The sequence below is a fragment of the Hyalella azteca genome, unplaced genomic scaffold, assembly GCF_000764305.2.
Source record: "Hyalella azteca isolate HAZT.00-mixed unplaced genomic scaffold, Hazt_2.0.2 contig17676, whole genome shotgun sequence".
In the NCBI taxonomy this organism is placed as follows: Eukaryota; Metazoa; Arthropoda; class Malacostraca; order Amphipoda; family Hyalellidae; genus Hyalella; species Hyalella azteca.
In genome coordinates, this window is record NW_025947451.1 from 211344 (window position 1) to 228738 (window position 17395).

The window sequence follows — 17395 nt, forward strand, 5'->3', positions numbered from 1 at the left end:
TTTGGTAGCAAGCTAACTTTTCTGAGGTTGTAGCGAGTCACTTTACCCTCTTTTTTGGTAGCAGGCTAACCTTTCTGAGGTTGTAGCGAGTAACTTTGCCCTCCTTGTTGTAGTAGACCAGCGGCTGCAGTGGCACCTTGCGGTCTGCTAGGCCATCTTTGCTCTTCAAGTTGAACCTGCAGCAAGAACCAACGATAGTGAAGCTCATGCAATAACGAATAATAACCCATTCAACTAAAATATAAGAATAATTGCAATAATGTAAGACGTACGCAGCTGCCCGACTCGGAATTGGAAATCATAACCATACGCGGACATAGAGCGGCTGATTTACGTGCTTGCCTAGACTTGGGCGGCACATGTGGCAGCGTCTGATTTACATCTTAGTAAATCAGGATGTAAATATTTATTAATCCTATTTTTTATTATTTATATATTTATTAATCCTATAATTTATTAATTCTAAGTTACAGCCATGGCATAAACTGGCTTCAATCTTAATTTTTTATCTATGAAACGATAATGAAGGGTATATGCAAGTGACCTGTGCTTCTGGATCTCCGTGTATTTGAAGGGTTTGGGGACACCGCCCCCCCAGATTCCGAGGAAGTAATCTGCCACCATGGAGTGGATATACGTAGCCATGTTCTGGTTGTTGAAGTAGCGCTTCACCGCGGCCTCCTTGAACTGTCTGTGGGGGAAGCGAGCTTGGAAAGTGGAGGATCAAAGGCAAGGAGACGTGAGGGAAGGAAGTACATGAGTGGCATGGGATGGGGAACACATGAGGAGAATGAGAAGGACGCAAATTCGGAGTGCACATATGAAAAATGTAACTCAGTACTCACTGCAGTTAGTGACAGAGAACGCATTTTTTCGTCGACGAAGACTTGAGGTCACGGACGGACGGACAGACAGACAGACAGACGGACATGGCGAGCACAATAGTGCATATTTTCCATAAATGAGAAAATGCGCTAACTAGGGACATGATGTTAAAAAATAGGATACATGAAGGAAAGTAGAAGGAAGAAAGTGAGTGATATTAGGATAAGGGTGAAAAATGAGTTACATGATGAGGTAATAGACATGCTGAGAATTGTGGGTATGTCGGTGACGTGGAACTTAAAGCCAGTGATGACACTGTACGAACTGCCCGACCGAGTGCCTGTGTTCATGATAATGACCGTGACATGGTTACGGATGACCCGTTAAATTCATGTTAAATATTACGCTTAATGTGTTTTCTAAAATTCCTTGAATGCACTAATTATTTTGATGGTGGGTCCAACACTAATTATTCTGATGATGAATCCAAATAAATATTACACATGCAATATATTCATAGTGTAGCAAACCTTTATGAGCTACATTCACTTGAGGTTCTCATGCACAACGTGTCACGTATCTGTGATGAACGTACGTTTGATGCACGTACACCCGCGCACGTACCTGTGGTACCAGTTCATCACAGATACACCGTCCGCCTCACAGTCCGCGAGGTACCCTGGCAGATCACTGCTGATACGCGTCCACAGAAGCGGCGGAATGCGACGTACCGGGGGCATGTGGTACTGGTACACGTCATCAAGTACCTGAGTTGAGGGTGATGTGGTACTGGTACATGTAGTACTGGTACACGTCGTCAAGTACCTGAGTTGAGGGCAATGTGGTACTGGTACATGTAGTACTGGTACACGTCATCAAGTACCTGAGTTGAGGGTGATGTGGTACTGGTACACGTCGTCAAGTACCTGAGTTGAGGGCAATGTGGTACTGGTACATGTAGAGGATAATATTTCTCGTCATAAAGGACATGTAAAGACGCAGCTTGGTATTAGGAGAATATGCACGGTAGTCACAAACCAGCAATAACAGAACGAGAGTAATTCTGCATGAAAAAAACATGGTCATAAGAAAACCGTATGAAAAACTATAAAATCAAGTACAGCAAGAAATTTAGATTTAAATTTCAAGGAATGGAATTAAAATAAACACAAATTCAAGACACAGAACTAAAAACTAATAAATGCCCAGCAACTACATGAAAAAATTCAGTACAGAGAAACGCTATTGAATAAAGTTAAAAACCCATGAATAATACATAAGAGAGGAAAGTACCTAATAATCAATTACAGTTGAAGTAGAGATTCATAAAATAATTCAGAAGAAATAGAGACCTAGTAATCAAATGCTGTAGAAGTAGAGGATAGCCGAAAAACAAAATCAATTTCAGCAGAAGTAGAAGCTTAGTAATTTAGAGGTAGATAAAGACTAAATAAATAACTACATTAAAAGTAGAGACCTTATCATCGAGTGACATGAGGTAGATAAAGACTAAATAAATAACTACATTAAAAGTAGAGACCTTATCGTCGAGAGACATGAGGTAAGATAAAGACTAAATAAATAACTACATTATAATTATAAGTAGAAACTCAGTAATCCAATGCATTTGAGGCACAGAAAGACTAAATAAATAACTACATTAGAAGTAGATACTACCTTATCATCGAGTGACATGAGGTAGATAAAGACTAAATAAATAACTACATTAGAAGTAGGTACTACCTTATCGTCGAGAGATATGAGGTAGATAAAGACTAAATATGTAAATAACTACATTAGAAGTAGATATAGGCTAAATAAGTAACTACATTAGAAGTAGATATAGGCTAAATAAGTAACTACGTTAGAAGTAGATACCTTATCGTCGAGAGATATGAGGTCCTCCATCTCTGACTCGGACAGGCCGCTCTTGCTGGCCGTTACGTAGGCCAGGGCGTGGAACACGATCAGGCGGCCGTGCTGACCATCAAATGAACATTTCAGAACTTTCTTCATCGTTAAAAGATGCATTTAATATGTAACATTATGGGTTTGCATTGTATGTAGACGGAATGTTGGAAAGTACTTTTAATTTAATGTAATTCATACTAAAAATTCTTGTATTAAGTGTATTGAATACACTTAATACAAGTGTATTGCATACGTAGAATCACAAGAGTGATTCCTCTTACTCGAATTGCTACAACACAAGACACTAACTAACTTAACTAATCCTCAGACACTAACTAATTTAGCTAATCCAGACCCTAACTAACTTAAGTAATCCCCAGACACTAATTAACTTAACTAATCCCCAGACACTAACTAATTTAACTAATCCAGACACTAACTAACTTAAGTAATCTCCAGACACTAACTAACTTAACTAATCCCCAGACACTAACTAATTTAACTAATCCAGACACTAACTAACTTAAGGTGGTGGCGCGGTGCCACTAGGAAAGAGATAAAAAAGCAAGAGGTGGCTCAGAATGGCCAGACAGACGAAGGAGAAATGGAGAAAAGACAGTCGAAGATGAAGATGGCATTTTGCGCATAATTTGACTGTCTGGGTTTATGGGTTAGATTTGGGTTGAGTGGGAGATGAGAGGGAACTCGTCAGGGCTTTGATTAATGAGAGGTGGATTTTTGTGCTTCCGCATTCACGGGTTGAGTTTAGATAAAAATACAGCTTATTATTTTTATTATTATTTTTAATAACTCTATTTACCTGCACTTCGTTTTTTTATGGCGATTTTATGTTAATGATAATGAGGGTGATGAGTTGCTCGAATGTTAGTTGGTTGAAGTGCAGGGGGTTGTGTATTTTAATGGTGAACCATGTTCTACGAGCTTGTTGGTGGAGGACTTTGTTTATGACGCGTATGTTGCATTGATCGTGCAATGTTCATGAAGATATGAAATTGGACCATTGTGTGTTTGTGATGAATTTTAGGGATTGTTTTTTTATTTTATTGCAGTTGAGAACTCGATGTTTTGCACCTGGTGTGTAGGGGTTTATGCGGTGTAAAATGAGAGACGATCTAACAAATGCGAGGTATTGGGCTTTACATTAGGTAAGAGGTGTTAAAATGTTTTGCATTAAATTTGTGAGGGCTATTGCTTTTCCTTCTCTTAAATGGGATCTAAAATCGTGTATTATGAAGTGTAATCAGAAGATGGTTTCTTTGTTCGTGGAAGGGTAGTTAGTATTGTCCATGAATATTTAAGATGTATTTCGCCTCAAGAGGGGGATGATTATGAACTTTGTTGTGTATAGTCTTGATGAGCTATTTATTTTCGAATGTATTTATATGTTGCACGGCGTGTTGTGTCAGTTTTGCTGCGTATATATGTATGGGTATCGTCCGGTTTTTATTTGTGTAATGTCCCTTGCAAATGACGTGTACTCGAGTGTTGGGGAGCGGTGGTGGGTGTAAAAGCTGTTGTTGAGTATTTTATACGAGAGCTTCCCGTGTATATGTTAAACTAAAATAGGTCTGTAGTTTTAGACTAGGTGTTGTGCGGTGTTGCGTTTGGGAAGGAAGATCATGATATCGTGTTTCAGTTAATCGGGTAAATAGCCAGAAGAGATGGAGTGATTGAAAATGCATGGAAAGTATTGTTTCATGTTTTATAAGGTAGGTGTCTCAGTTGGAGGGTTGTGATTCCTGTGGGACCGGGGCTTTCTGTTTAAATATTTTTAGTGTGCATTGTATAGTTCTCTGATGGTAATGGGTGGGAAGTCTACTGGGTGGAGTCTTGCAAGGTCACCTGTATTGTGTAGAGAAATGAGGTGTATATTGTTGTTGACTTGGTCTTGTATGGTGTAAATGTGTTCAATGTCAAAGTCTTCGTTGTCTATGTCGTTCTATGTGAATATGTCTTGCCAGTGTTTCCGGAAGATGGGTTCTTTTTGTTCTGGTGTGCCCTGTTGTGTGTGAAATATTGGATGGTTTATTTGGTGTTGGAGCGCAGCAAACGTTTTAGAGAAGGCGAAAATTTTTTGGAGTCTACTTTTGTTTCAAAAATGTTGAGGAGGTCTTGCCATGTCTGTGTTTGTAAGTTTCTCTGTACTGTTTGTGGTTGTAAGGAAATCGATTTTTAGAATGAAAATTCCACAGCTTATTGTTGCGGTGCCACTATGAAAGAGTGGAAAAACAAAAGGAGGCGCAGAGTGGCCAGAAAGAAGAAGGGGAAATGGAAAGGACAGTAGAAGACGAAAAGGCGCATAGCGCATGCTTGGGTGGATTGTAGGTGATTGGATTCTGTTTGGAGTTGGGAGGGAAGGGGGGGACCCATCAGGGCTTTGTATGGTTTAAACGGGTGGGTGATTAGGAGATGGTGGTTATTTGTTATTTATTTACATTATTATTTACATTATTATTAACATTTATTTACATTATTATTAACACTTTGCCATTTTTTTAACATTGCAGAGCAATGTTAAAAAAATGATACGTGCTAAGTAATAATATCACTCGTTTGCTTGAATCGCAAATTCACTAAAAACTTAATAGCAAAGAAAACTCCACAAAAATTCATTGAATCGCAAATTCACTAAAAACTTAATAGCAAAGAAAACTCCACAAAAATTCATAGTATCTTTAAAGAAAACGTTTCTGAGTCCAGCTCCATCGTCAGTTCGAAAATTCTAGAACACAGATAAATCAGTGATTAGTACAAGTCAAGAATACAACGAAAATCCTAAGCTGCAAAACCTACCTATTTACAATTTCAAGCGGGTAAGAGCTAAAAGCTAAATTCAAACTAGGCCTCTGTTTAAAAATATGCAATGATTCTAAAATGCGCAAATCAGAAACACCGGAACTGGAAGCTAAAACTTTGAAGTCACTGTCAGAAACTGGAACATCGCACTGCTCGGCGTGAACCCGCACAGCCGAATGAGGTAGGAGCGACAGTAAGTTACCAGTTCTACAACTCCTGCCCCTATGTTCTGCGACCCCTAGAATAAAGATTGCGAGACGTCATCCCGACGTACGCAGATGCACATCGTGCACAACTATATTTATAAACTATAGGGACGCTCGCATACAGTATGCACAGGGAGAGTATCTTTGTACCTAAAAAAAGAACCGATTTTAAAATGGTTGACCAATATGACACGAAGATTAACATTTGCGCAATACTTAGAAAACAAAAGTTTTAGCTCTCTTGACATAGTTTCGGATGCAGGGCCGAAATATGGAAGAGAGCAATAAACAACATCCCCATTGTCGCGCTCGGGAGCAACTTCATGGTACCGCTTGGACATGAATTTCTTTATTTGGGTGAACACCAGATTAGTCGGAAATCCTGCTTTTACAATTTACATACGTTTTCATTTATTTGTTTTTGTAGTTTATCAAAAAGAACATATGGTGACGATGAAAGTGATAACGATGGTGATAATGATAATGAGGATTGAGAGTCACTCAAAACTCAAAGGGTGAATTTGTCAAGTATTGCTGGGTTTTCGGTAGGCCATTGGTAGGTCTATCCACAGAGAAGAGCCACCAGTCATGTAATAACCACAACTTAGCATCAACAACTTAACAAGTTCCTTAACAGCACACCACGTACACAGAGCCTGCTTCCAGATCAATTCGAAGAACGAACCTTATGGATTCCACGGGATTGGTGGCCAATATATATTGGGTGCGCTGGGGCGTCTAGTATCCCCGCACCCAATGATGCTCACCACAAAAGAACTGCATGCAGAAGTCATACAATAGCCCTTCGAAGCACAACAATTCGCACCTGCTTCTCGATCTTCTCGAAGAGCATCATGATGGAGTCCATGACATTGGTGGCGAGCAGTGTGCTCTGTGGCTTGCTGTAGCTCTGCCACCTGCAGATCTCGGCGAAGACCAGCTTCACGAAGATGGGCAGCGAGCAGTGGCTGATGGCGTTGCTCACCACGCGCCACTGGTAGTTGTTGAGGTCGCGATGAGCGGAACACATCCACTTCCTGTACAAAGATGTTTTAGTTGTAGTACGACCACGTCACCTCGGTATAGTCAAGTTACTGGCATTGGGCATCACACCGGACCTTCAGTTCTGAAGACTCTTTAGGCAGAAGGTTGACTCAGGTTCCATTACAACTCAGTCGTCCGTCCCAAAAAGCTAAAACTCTTTACGCAAGCTACCGTCAGAACAACGTATAATTTTTGCTTTATAATTTGATCCTACAGATACATACGGTACATACATAAAATACAGATACAGTAAATACATAAAAATATGCGGAAATGACGACTTCCATGGTTGAGTACTCGTACCTGTCGACCACTTCGACAAGGTCTTTGTACAAGCAATTCTGAAGCTTAGTAATTTCATGATTCAGAATTCAATTCTAAAAAAGCTGAACCACCACCTATAAAAAGCTTGTAGCCACTGCGCATTCAATTTAACAGTGACCTCCACGTCCACCAGTTCCGCGTACCTGATGACCTCCATGTCCACCAGTACACGTACTTGATGACCTCCATGTCCACCAGTTCCACGTACCTGATGACCTCCATGTCCACCAGTTCCACGTACCTGATGACCTCCATGTCCACCAGTTCACGTACTTGATGACCTCCATTGCCAGGTCCTCCCCCAGCGCCGTGACCTGCAGGAAGTTCTCCGGAGTCTCGATCATCCGGCACAGCAGTTTGAAGTCGCGGGAAATCTCAGGATTGTCTTCCTCAGAGACCGTCGAGAGCACAATCTGGAACCCGGCTTCATTTATCGTCAAATTACAAATTGAATATAACTAATATCTCACCTGCTAGTAACTTGTAATATAATCTCATCAAAACTCTCAAAGAAGCGGCATAAAAACCGATGTTTTTCATGAGAGATGTGGTATTGGCTTCGGTCCGAATGATAATCACCTTGACGTTGGGTGGGAGACGCGTTGGTATCCATGACATCCTGTTGGCGTCGGCCGCTCCTGTCACCTGGTCCACGCTGTCCAGGAAGATGAGAAGCGGCTGACGAAGAGGACGAAGAAAGGGGTTATTGTAAGGAGTAACGAAACTTCTGATGCTGACGTATGAATGGTGTTTGGTCATATATTAGGGTTTTCTAGTCAGGATGCCGTGATTTGGTCGGTTTTGTGCCGGAGTATGGGTACGCACACAGTGAAAGCAAGTTGCCAGCGTGCTGGTTACCTGCTCAGGCTGGCGCCTGAAACCATAGAATACAGAAGCCAATTCGCACAGGTTTTCACTGTGAACACTTACATTATTATCCTATGTTCATTCTTGTGGCAGGTTGCCCGCGCGGGCAAACCTGCTTCCACTGTGTGCGTACCCTATGACTGGGTGTTTTGCCATAAATTAAAAATTTCCAGTCAGATTGCAGTTTTTGGCCGTTCGGACGTTGCTGAGTTTATATTGACGTAGTCGAGTTTTGATTTGTCGAATTTTGGATTTCGAGTTCGCAGTTGTCGAGTTTACGGTAGTCGAGCTTGTGATTTCTGAGCTCGAGATTTTCCAGCTTGGGGTTGTCGAGCTTGGGGTTGTCGAGCTTGAGGTTCTCGAGCTTGGGGTTGTCAAGCTTGGGGTTGTCGAGCTTTGGGTTTCGAGCTTGGGGTTGTCGAGCTTGGGGTTGTCGAGCTTGGGGTTGTCGAGCTTTGGGTTTCGAGTTTGGGGTTGTCGAGCATGAGGAAGTCGAGCGTGGGGTTGTCGAGCTTGAGGTTGCCGAGTTTGATTTGTCGACCTTGTAATTGTCGAGTTTAAGATCGTCGATAACAGCGGCGTGATGTGTTGTCGAGTTTGAGTTTGTCGATATAGAGATTGTTAAGTTTAAGGTTGTCAAGTATTAAGTTGATGATGCTTGATGATTGCAAAACTCATTTGATGCTGTTTAATGGAGTCTGTCTCACCTGGGTCTCTTTCGCGCAGCTCAAGATCTCCTTGAAGTGTGCAGTGAGCGGTACCAAGTCCTCCGGAATGTCCTCAAAGGCCAGCATGTAGTTGTAGGATACCTGCTCGGAGTGTAGGATATGTTGAATACCTTTTCGGAGAGTAGGATTTGTTGGATGCCTGCATGGAGTGTGATAGATAAGGGATATTCGCTCCGACGGTAAGAGATGCAGGAAATTTGCATCTAGTGTTGTAGATTTAGCGTGTCAGCCGCATGCAAAATAGAACAGCATAAAGGCAGCCCCGGATAAGTGCACAAATTCTAATAACATTGATTGTGGTGGCATTCATAACCAGGTTCATAACCTGCTAATCATACGACGGTTGACAACCACAATCAGGCTCATAGCCTACTAAAATGATGGCAGATGATGGCTTACCCAAATAGGGTTCATAACTTTCTAACCTGATTGCAGATGGCTACCGCAATCAGGTTTATAACCTGCTAATTAACCTGATGGCAGATATCCCAATCAGGTTCATAACCTGCTGACCTGATGGCAGATACCCCAATCAGGTTCATAACCTGCTAACCTGATGGCAGATACCCCAGTCAGGTTCATAACCTGCTAACCTGATGGCAGATACCCCAGTCAGGTTCATAACCTGCTAACCTGATGGCAGATAGAGGTAAGTAGGGGGGTGAGGGCGGTTGAGTCTGGCGTGGTGCCCACAAAGCGAATGATGAGGACGGGCTTGGCGGGGGCCAGCCACGCCCCCGACGAGGCGGCGCACTTAGACAGCAGCGACGTCTTGCCACAGCCCCCCGCACCGTGCAGCACCAGGGGGCGCACGTCCCCGTCTGTGATGTAGCGGGCCACCCGCTGCAGCTCCTCCTCTCGCCCGTAGAACACCTGATGGGGTGTGGTTGGAGGGGGAACGGGAGTGGGGTTTGGTTGGGGGGGGAACGGGAGTGGGGTGTGATTAGATGGGAACGGGAGTGGGGTGTGATTAGAGGGGGATCGTGAGTGGGGTGTGATTAGAGGGGGAACGGGAGTGGGGTGTGGTGAATGTGATGCAGTGTGTGGGGTGTGGTGAATGTGATGCAGTGTGTGGGGTGTGATTAGAGGGGGAACGGGAGTGGGGTGTGGTGAATGTGATGCAGTGAGACGGGCGGGATATAGTTGGGATAATTGAATATAAAGTGATGATTCAAAATACGAGTGGCATTTAACATTCTTATTCAATTATGAATTACGAATAGAAATTTATTAAAATTTGAGTTACTTCTAAAGGAATACTTCGTGCATGCTTCCTCATGTATCAATACTTTAAAAGGATAACGTTAGAATAGGACTGCCTTAGAATAGGAATAGCTAAAATCTCGATGATTAAAAACAGAGTACCCTAGAGTTAAAATACTTCAATACTCTAGAATTGATATACTTCAATGGATAAGAGATGGAATACCTTAATTCACTAGAATTGGAATTTCTAAATATCGTTGGTATGGATACCCTAATACCCTCGGGAATACCTTGACGGAGTTGTTACAGGCGTGTAGATGCTGAAGGATCTCTGTGATGACTTGGCCTTGAGGAGAGTTATCCTCCTTCCTCATGGCGCGGTCCACCAGACGAGTTATCCCCTTGTAGAAGTGGGTGCAGAACTCTTGCAGGTATTCTGCATGGGTGTCGGGGGAGAGTCCCTCCCGCCCTATCCACTCCACCGTGTACCTGGGCAGTTGTATGCCCCTTAGTAGAGATCCTTAACCACAAGTTCGTTCATATAACGTCCAGCTCGCCATACAACCGCCATCTCCCCCTTAATCATCGGTCTCCTCCCGCCAGCTCCCCCTTTATCATCGGTCTCTTCCTCACGGTCCCCATCAGCTCTCCTCCCTATAACCATCACCTTTCCCATTATTTTCCCCCTTTAATCATCAGTTCCCCATTACACCCACCAGTCCCTACCCTACCTGTGGTAGTTAGACGCCTCTATCTTGGCAGGAAGGCGGTCATCCCTCAGGTTGGACAGGAGCTTGACGGCCTCTGAGTCCACTTGGCGGTTGGCGATGTCGATGAAGTTGCCGGCGCGGCGCAGGTTCTGCAGGTTAATGTTGTTGATGTAGCGTACTTGCGCGAGGCAGTGGTTGCGGGTGTTCTTCACGTTCAGGATGCCGTTGATGACCTCACGTTCCGTCACTGGTGGCAATAACTTTCAGGTATTATGAAAACAACTTTACTTAATAATATGCAGAAACGTGGAAATGAAGATAATAAATTATTTGACATAAAATTCGTTCAGGAGTGTATTTATTACCCGACGCGGAGAGGGGCCTGACCCACCCGGCATCAAGTAGTTATGCATGACTCACCCGACATAAAGTAGTAATGCATGACTCACCCGACATAGGAGTAGTTATGCATGACTCACCGGACATAAAGTAGTTATGTACGACTCACCCGACATAAAGTAGTTATGCATGGCATCCTTGTCAATCTTGCGCTGGTTGTAGCACGTCTGTGCTGCTTTCCTGAGCAGTTTCTGCATCTTGGCCAACGTGTCCCACCATGTGGCTTGGTCCTGAGCTTGCAGCTTGGGCACGCGCTGTTGAAAAGAGCATTTCGGGTGTTGCAGTCCGTCGTTGCATAATCCTATTCAACTGTTAAGTTAGATATAAATACGATCAGAATCCTAAGCTACATCCAAGCTTTTACGTATCTTAAAATACGCAAAATTGAGCAATAGACGTAAAGAAGAATTCTCTCGAAAATGATCAGATTTGGAACTTTCATCTGGATGGGAACAATAATTCTCAGTAAAACAAATTCGACTATAATTGACTCGTGTACGAACGATATTTAACATAAATATCCTGAATATGAATGAACTCTCACCTTACTGCGCCACGCCCAACGAAAAAGCCAGTTTAGAATTAAGGCTACTGTGAAATTTCGGGATGCGCGCTTGTGCACTGCTCAATACTACCAATACGGCCATACCACCACCACCACTTTCCGGTGCTGCAGAGTAGAGTAGTGATAGTGTTTCACTGTTTGGAGCAGCCACTGCTTAAGACAGTATAGTCTTCATGGATTTGCAACCCCAGCAAGGCCTTACCTCTACACCTAATTCGATTGTGAGGCAAGTGAGTGAGGAAGTGGAGCAGGTCATTGGTTACAGGGAGAGGTGGTCAGTAGCGCGCTACATGTAGCGGCCGCTACATTTACAGTAGCAGTAGCTGTAGCGGCGCTACATTTAAGCAATTGTAGCGGTAGCGCCCGCTACATTTAGAGCATGTAGCGGTAGCGGCGCTACATTTAAGCAATTGTAGCGGTAGCGCCCGCTACATTTAGAGCATGTAGCGGTAGCGGCCACTACATTTCAAAGTAACGCTGCCCAGCTCTGGTTCCAGGGAGAGGTGGGATAGACATGGATGTAGGACCATGCTGGGGTTGCATATCCGTGAATATTATACAAACTGGAGAAGTGGCTGTGGACTTGAAACGCTATGGTTTCAAGACGTTACGAAACTGGAATGTAAACGGTTTTTCTAGCGTGGTCTGCAACTTCGTTGCACTAGGGCTAAGTGCAGCTGCGCATCTTTAGACTAAACTTTGGCTCCAAGGCTAGTATAAGAGTAAAATTCGTGGCCAACCATTGTGAAACCAAAATTTCGGCTATGCTTGGGTCTAACGCAAATGATTTTATTGTGGTTAGACACGAGGCCGTTAAATGGTATCGCAACGTTGATGTTTTCTCATAGTTTAAGGTTTGAAACGTTGAAAATCTTGTGCATAGTTTTGGAAGATATTTCAGTAAAAACGATGGCATGCACAGTGGAGATAGACGTCCACCTAGCCGCCTGGGTCTGACGGTGGGATTTTGGCATTCAGTATTAACAGGAAATGAATTAGTGAAGCCTTCCAGATTTTACCATTTGATTATAGATGTTGCTGGACCAGTACTTCCGTTCAAAGTAGTGACATTCGTTTTTTATTCATCGAAGGCCGAACGCGGTAAATAAAATAAACGAACGGGTATCTTGAACAATTAGCTGCGCATGATAACTTTTTGAATTATTTAAATTGTCAGAATCTAAAAATGTAAAAACATCCAATTTGAGAGACATATTATGACATGATTGAGATGCCTTAACATACAATGGAGTTATAGGAATATTGTGAAAATTACGAGCATGGTGTAGATGAGTTTGGTGTGTAGTAGATCGTATTACTGAATCTACGAGTATGTTGCAGGTAGATGCCCTACCTTATCGTTAAAGTTGACAATTACGGTGCATTTACCTTACCTTATTGTTGGAGTTAACAGGTACGGGGGATACAAGTTATCTTATTGTTGAATTTGGCATGGATGGTGGAGGATGTTTGAGCTGCTTCACCTTATTGCTGAAGTTGATGAGTATGGTGGATATACCTCATGCAAACCGTTTTGTTAAAATTGACAAGAATAGTGGAAATACGAACCTCACCTTATTGTTGAAGCTGACAAGTATGTTATATATAACTCACTTTATTGTTGAAATTGACAAACATGGCACATATATTTCACCTATTATTTAAATTGAAAAGAATCGTGGAAATACCTAACATTAATGTTGATATTGATATAAATGATGGATGTACCTCACCGTATGTCGAAATTTCCAGAAATGGTGGATATACCTTACCTTTATGTTGAAATTTACAAGTATGTTGGATATACCTCACCTAATAGTTGAAGCTGACAGGTACCTATTTCATGTGTAACTGACTTAATTGTTGAAGCTGACAAGTACCTATCTCATGTGTAACTGACCTTATTGTTGAAATTGACAAGTATCGTTGATATCCACTGGAGGATATAGACGAAGGGCACGGCGTTGGTGTCTATCTTGTACCAGGTGTCCAGGAGGGTAGTTTCTATGTTCATGCTCTGGAGCGCCTCCCTCAGCAGTAAGAATTCGCTGCCCAGGATTACCGCGGGTATGGGGCGGTACCCGTACTTCTGCCCCCCAAAAAACTGAACAAAATATGACATTAGAAATTAAGGTTTATTATGAACGCCATTATGTTTTGAAAATACAAAAACATTGTTTTGGTGAACGTCGTATATATTTTTTCATTGTACCGATTTTACTAAAAATGTGGTGAATGGTGATGACCGATGTTGTAATGTAAAATTTTACAACAAAGCAGGTGGTTTGTAATAAGTTGGATTACATTAAATTTAGGATTAAACTAGAAAATCTTCAATTGAATTTGTTATAAGTACATTTACAGCCTTCAATGTTTTTTTTAAGTACAACTTCAATTTTGACCAACATTAGTGGAGGATATTAAGTGGGTTCACAGAATTATGAATAAGAGTCGAGGATAATTATTAAAAACAGAAAATACGACCATATATATGGAACCTAGAATATATATTTTTTAAATTTATATATCTGTACAACGAAATAATTAAAAGGTGTTTTGTGTTAACATTAACTCCAGAAGTTATCCTTGCTAATAAAAAGATCTAACGGGAGCTAGACTGCAGGATCATATCTCATTTGGAGCCCTTATTCAAACTATATTATTTTATCAACATTACCGAAAATGAATCCCGATAGGGATCAAGTCAAGGTGGTTTTCACAAAAAATATAATTAAAGTGGAGCATATTAAGATGAAGTTTAGATTAAAAATATAATTGTAAAGAGTATGTTCAGGTGAAGTCTCGATCAAAATTTGTAATACAAAACATACATGACTCACTTTTATCATATTTGTCAGCTAAGAGGGCCGTGGGGCCCCGATCATGAAGTTTATATAAAAAACATGAAAATTGGGAGCATATTTAGGCGAAGTTTTGACCAAAAATGATACTTTGAAGCAAATTTGACTCATATTTTTATCATATATGTTAGCTAAGAGGCCGATGTCTTACGACGAAGTTGGGCCACATCACACATCACATGAAGGGTGGTGATGGGAACACCCACCCACATGGTGATGTGTGGGTGGGCCACGTCACACATCACCACCCACATGAAGGGATCACATCAAGTTGGTTTTCACAAAAATATGATTATATGGAGCATAATGAGATGAAGTTTAGATAAAAATATGATAATATAAAGCATATATGACTCATATTTCCATCATATTTGTTATATAGCTAAGAGGGCCGTGGGGCCAGATCTCCTATACGACGAAGTTTGGCCACATCACACATCACCACTCACATGAAGGGATCACATCAAGGTGGTTTTCACAAAAATATGATTATATGGAGCATAATGAAATGAAATTTAGATAAAAATATGATAATATAAAGGATATTCGACTCCTATTTCCATAATATTTGTCAGCTAATAGCCCCGTGGGGCCAGATCTCCTACGACGAAGTTTGGCCACATCACACATCATCACTCACATGAAGGGAACACATCAAGGTGGTTTTCACAAAAATATGATAATATGGAGCATAATGAGATGATGTTTAGATAAAAACTATGATAATATAAAGCATATATGACTCCTATTTTCATCATATTTGTTAGCTAAGATGCCACGGGACCCGATTTCTTACGACGAAGTTGGGCCCCATAGAGAGGCGCTGACAGTTGCGGATCTCGCGCATGCAGAGCTCCGTCGTCAAGTGTTCGTCTGTTGCTTCGTCCCGCACACCCCATCTCATGTCCACCACATGTGGGAAGTGATAGATATATATTTATACATATTTATACCATTTATGCAAGTTTTATTGAAGACCAGAGCGTATTTCTTATTAATGATTTTCTTATTAATTTTTCTCGATGCTGCGAACTGGGCTTTTTGCGGGATTTGAAAGTGCGAATATAAGGTTTCCAAATGACATTTTATTTGACTTATGCAGCATCGCAATATGCACAGTTGTACACTCGCAAGATACGTGAATATAAATTGAAATAAAACAACCGAAAAAAGATACATGATTATTAATTGAAATAATACAGTCTAAAAAATACCTGGAACTCGAGTCCATGCTTCTCCCTGCAATATTCCTTGAGCTTGGGGTACACCTCCGCCATGAGGGTGTTGCGCTCCATCCCCATGTCTGGGGGAACAAGGGGCGGGTGTTATGGGGGAACATGGGGGTAAAATTATTATTTTACCGGATTTTTAGGGATTATTGAGATAAAATTTTTAGAGAAATACGTTGTAAAGAAGAGGGGAGAAAGTTACTCTTGAGGGGAGAGACTTACCGGTAAGGGGAGAGACTCACCCGTGAAGGGAGAGACTCACCCGTGAGGGGAGAGACTCACCCGTGAGGGGAGAGACTCACCCGTGAAGGTGGATGAGGTGAAGATGCGCAGGATCTTGGAGCTGATGGGTGGCAGGTTGGCCAGAGACCCGCAGAATATCCTGTCCACCGTGCGGTCGTCCATTGTTGGGGGAGGGTAGTTGTGGGGGAGGGTTGTTGTGGGAGGGAGGGGGGTTATCTTGAAAGGAGGTTAGTTGTGGGGGGTTAGCTTGAAAGGAGGTTAGTTGAGGGTTAGTTTGGTGGGAGGTTAGTTGTATGGGAGGAAGGGAGGTTATAGTTGTTAGGCAGGTTAGTTATTTGAGAAAGTATTTATTGGGGGGTTAGTAGTAGGAGAGGTCGATTGTGAGGAATCTTCGGCTAAGGGGCGCTCGTTCCCTCCCTCCCTGCCTAGTTGCTGCAATGCCTATAATTTAATATTGATAATCAAACGCTCATATTTGAATGTTTAATGAACACATATCATGGATTTATATCACTTCGTATTATGCACGTAATAACTATGCAATGAAGAATTAAATATTCTGTAATATAAATATATAAATTACCTTAATGAGTTTAGTACGGCGCTCCTGCTATTGTAACCTTGCAAATAAATATAATGTTGTCTCTAGCACTAGCAGTACGTCATATACTGTAGATCAAAACCACCTACTTATGTACTAGAAGCGCACGGCCAGTCAAAAGGAAATGTATTGTTTCAAGTGTATTAGTATTTAGATTAGGTGCTTGTTTCATGAGTATTAGTATTAGGATTATGTGCAGCGTTGAACAAGTTCTTTGTATGTATTAAGTGTAAAAAATTAGAACTACAAGCGAGGTATTTCTTGCGTGCAGATGCATGGTATCTATGTAGAGCTCAGAGTTACCATCAGCGTTTACAAGTATTCGCAATACTCAGTTTGTACTCAGGTTCAATACTATACAGTTAAACTGAACATTTATAATAATTGCATGAATTTATAATCCAAATCATGTTAAAGACAGAAATATATTCAAGCCATTTATGCATGTGTAGATATGTCTTTATTGAGTATCACTGAAGAGCAGCGTATATAACTGTATAACACCGGGTATTAATGCACAACAGCTGGTATTACTGTACAACAGCTGGTATTACTGAACAACAGCTGGTATTACTGCACAACAGCTGGTATTACTGAACAACAGCTGGTATTACTGCACAACAGCTGGTATTACTGTACAACAGCTGGTATTACTGTACAACAGCTGGTATTACTGCACAACAGCTGGTATTACTGCACTACAGCTGGTATTACTGCACAACAGCTGGTATTACTGCACAACAGCTGGTATTACTGTACAACAGCTGGTATTACTGTACAACAGCTGGTATTACTGCACAACAGCTGGTATTACTGCACAACAGCTGGTATTACTGCACTACAGCTGGTATTACTGCAC

At 41.7% G+C, this 17395-nt stretch overlaps 1 protein-coding gene across 1 annotated transcript in view; it reads right to left on the reverse strand.

Annotated features, from left to right (window-relative positions):
- The window catches only part of LOC108676096 (NACHT and WD repeat domain-containing protein 2), a 33620-nt gene extending 17523 nt beyond the window's left edge, over nucleotides 1-16097 (reverse strand). Inside the window, exons 1-16 of the mRNA XM_018164135.1 lie at nucleotides 15995-16097; nucleotides 15678-15766; nucleotides 15260-15376; nucleotides 13503-13706; nucleotides 11147-11291; nucleotides 10660-10885; nucleotides 10219-10417; nucleotides 9356-9595; nucleotides 8702-8803; nucleotides 7707-7805; nucleotides 7401-7540; nucleotides 6586-6796; nucleotides 2704-2805; nucleotides 1450-1592; nucleotides 545-691; nucleotides 71-176 (exon numbers count right to left, since the gene is read on the reverse strand). Of these exons, the coding sequence (XP_018019624.1) occupies nucleotides 71-176; nucleotides 545-691; nucleotides 1450-1592; nucleotides 2704-2805; nucleotides 6586-6796; nucleotides 7401-7540; nucleotides 7707-7805; nucleotides 8702-8803; nucleotides 9356-9595; nucleotides 10219-10417; nucleotides 10660-10885; nucleotides 11147-11291; nucleotides 13503-13706; nucleotides 15260-15376; nucleotides 15678-15766; nucleotides 15995-16097 (2373 nt within the window). The remainder of the gene's footprint in view (nucleotides 1-70; nucleotides 177-544; nucleotides 692-1449; nucleotides 1593-2703; nucleotides 2806-6585; nucleotides 6797-7400; nucleotides 7541-7706; nucleotides 7806-8701; nucleotides 8804-9355; nucleotides 9596-10218; nucleotides 10418-10659; nucleotides 10886-11146; nucleotides 11292-13502; nucleotides 13707-15259; nucleotides 15377-15677; nucleotides 15767-15994) is intronic.
- Between the last annotated feature and the right edge of the window lie 1298 nt (nucleotides 16098-17395).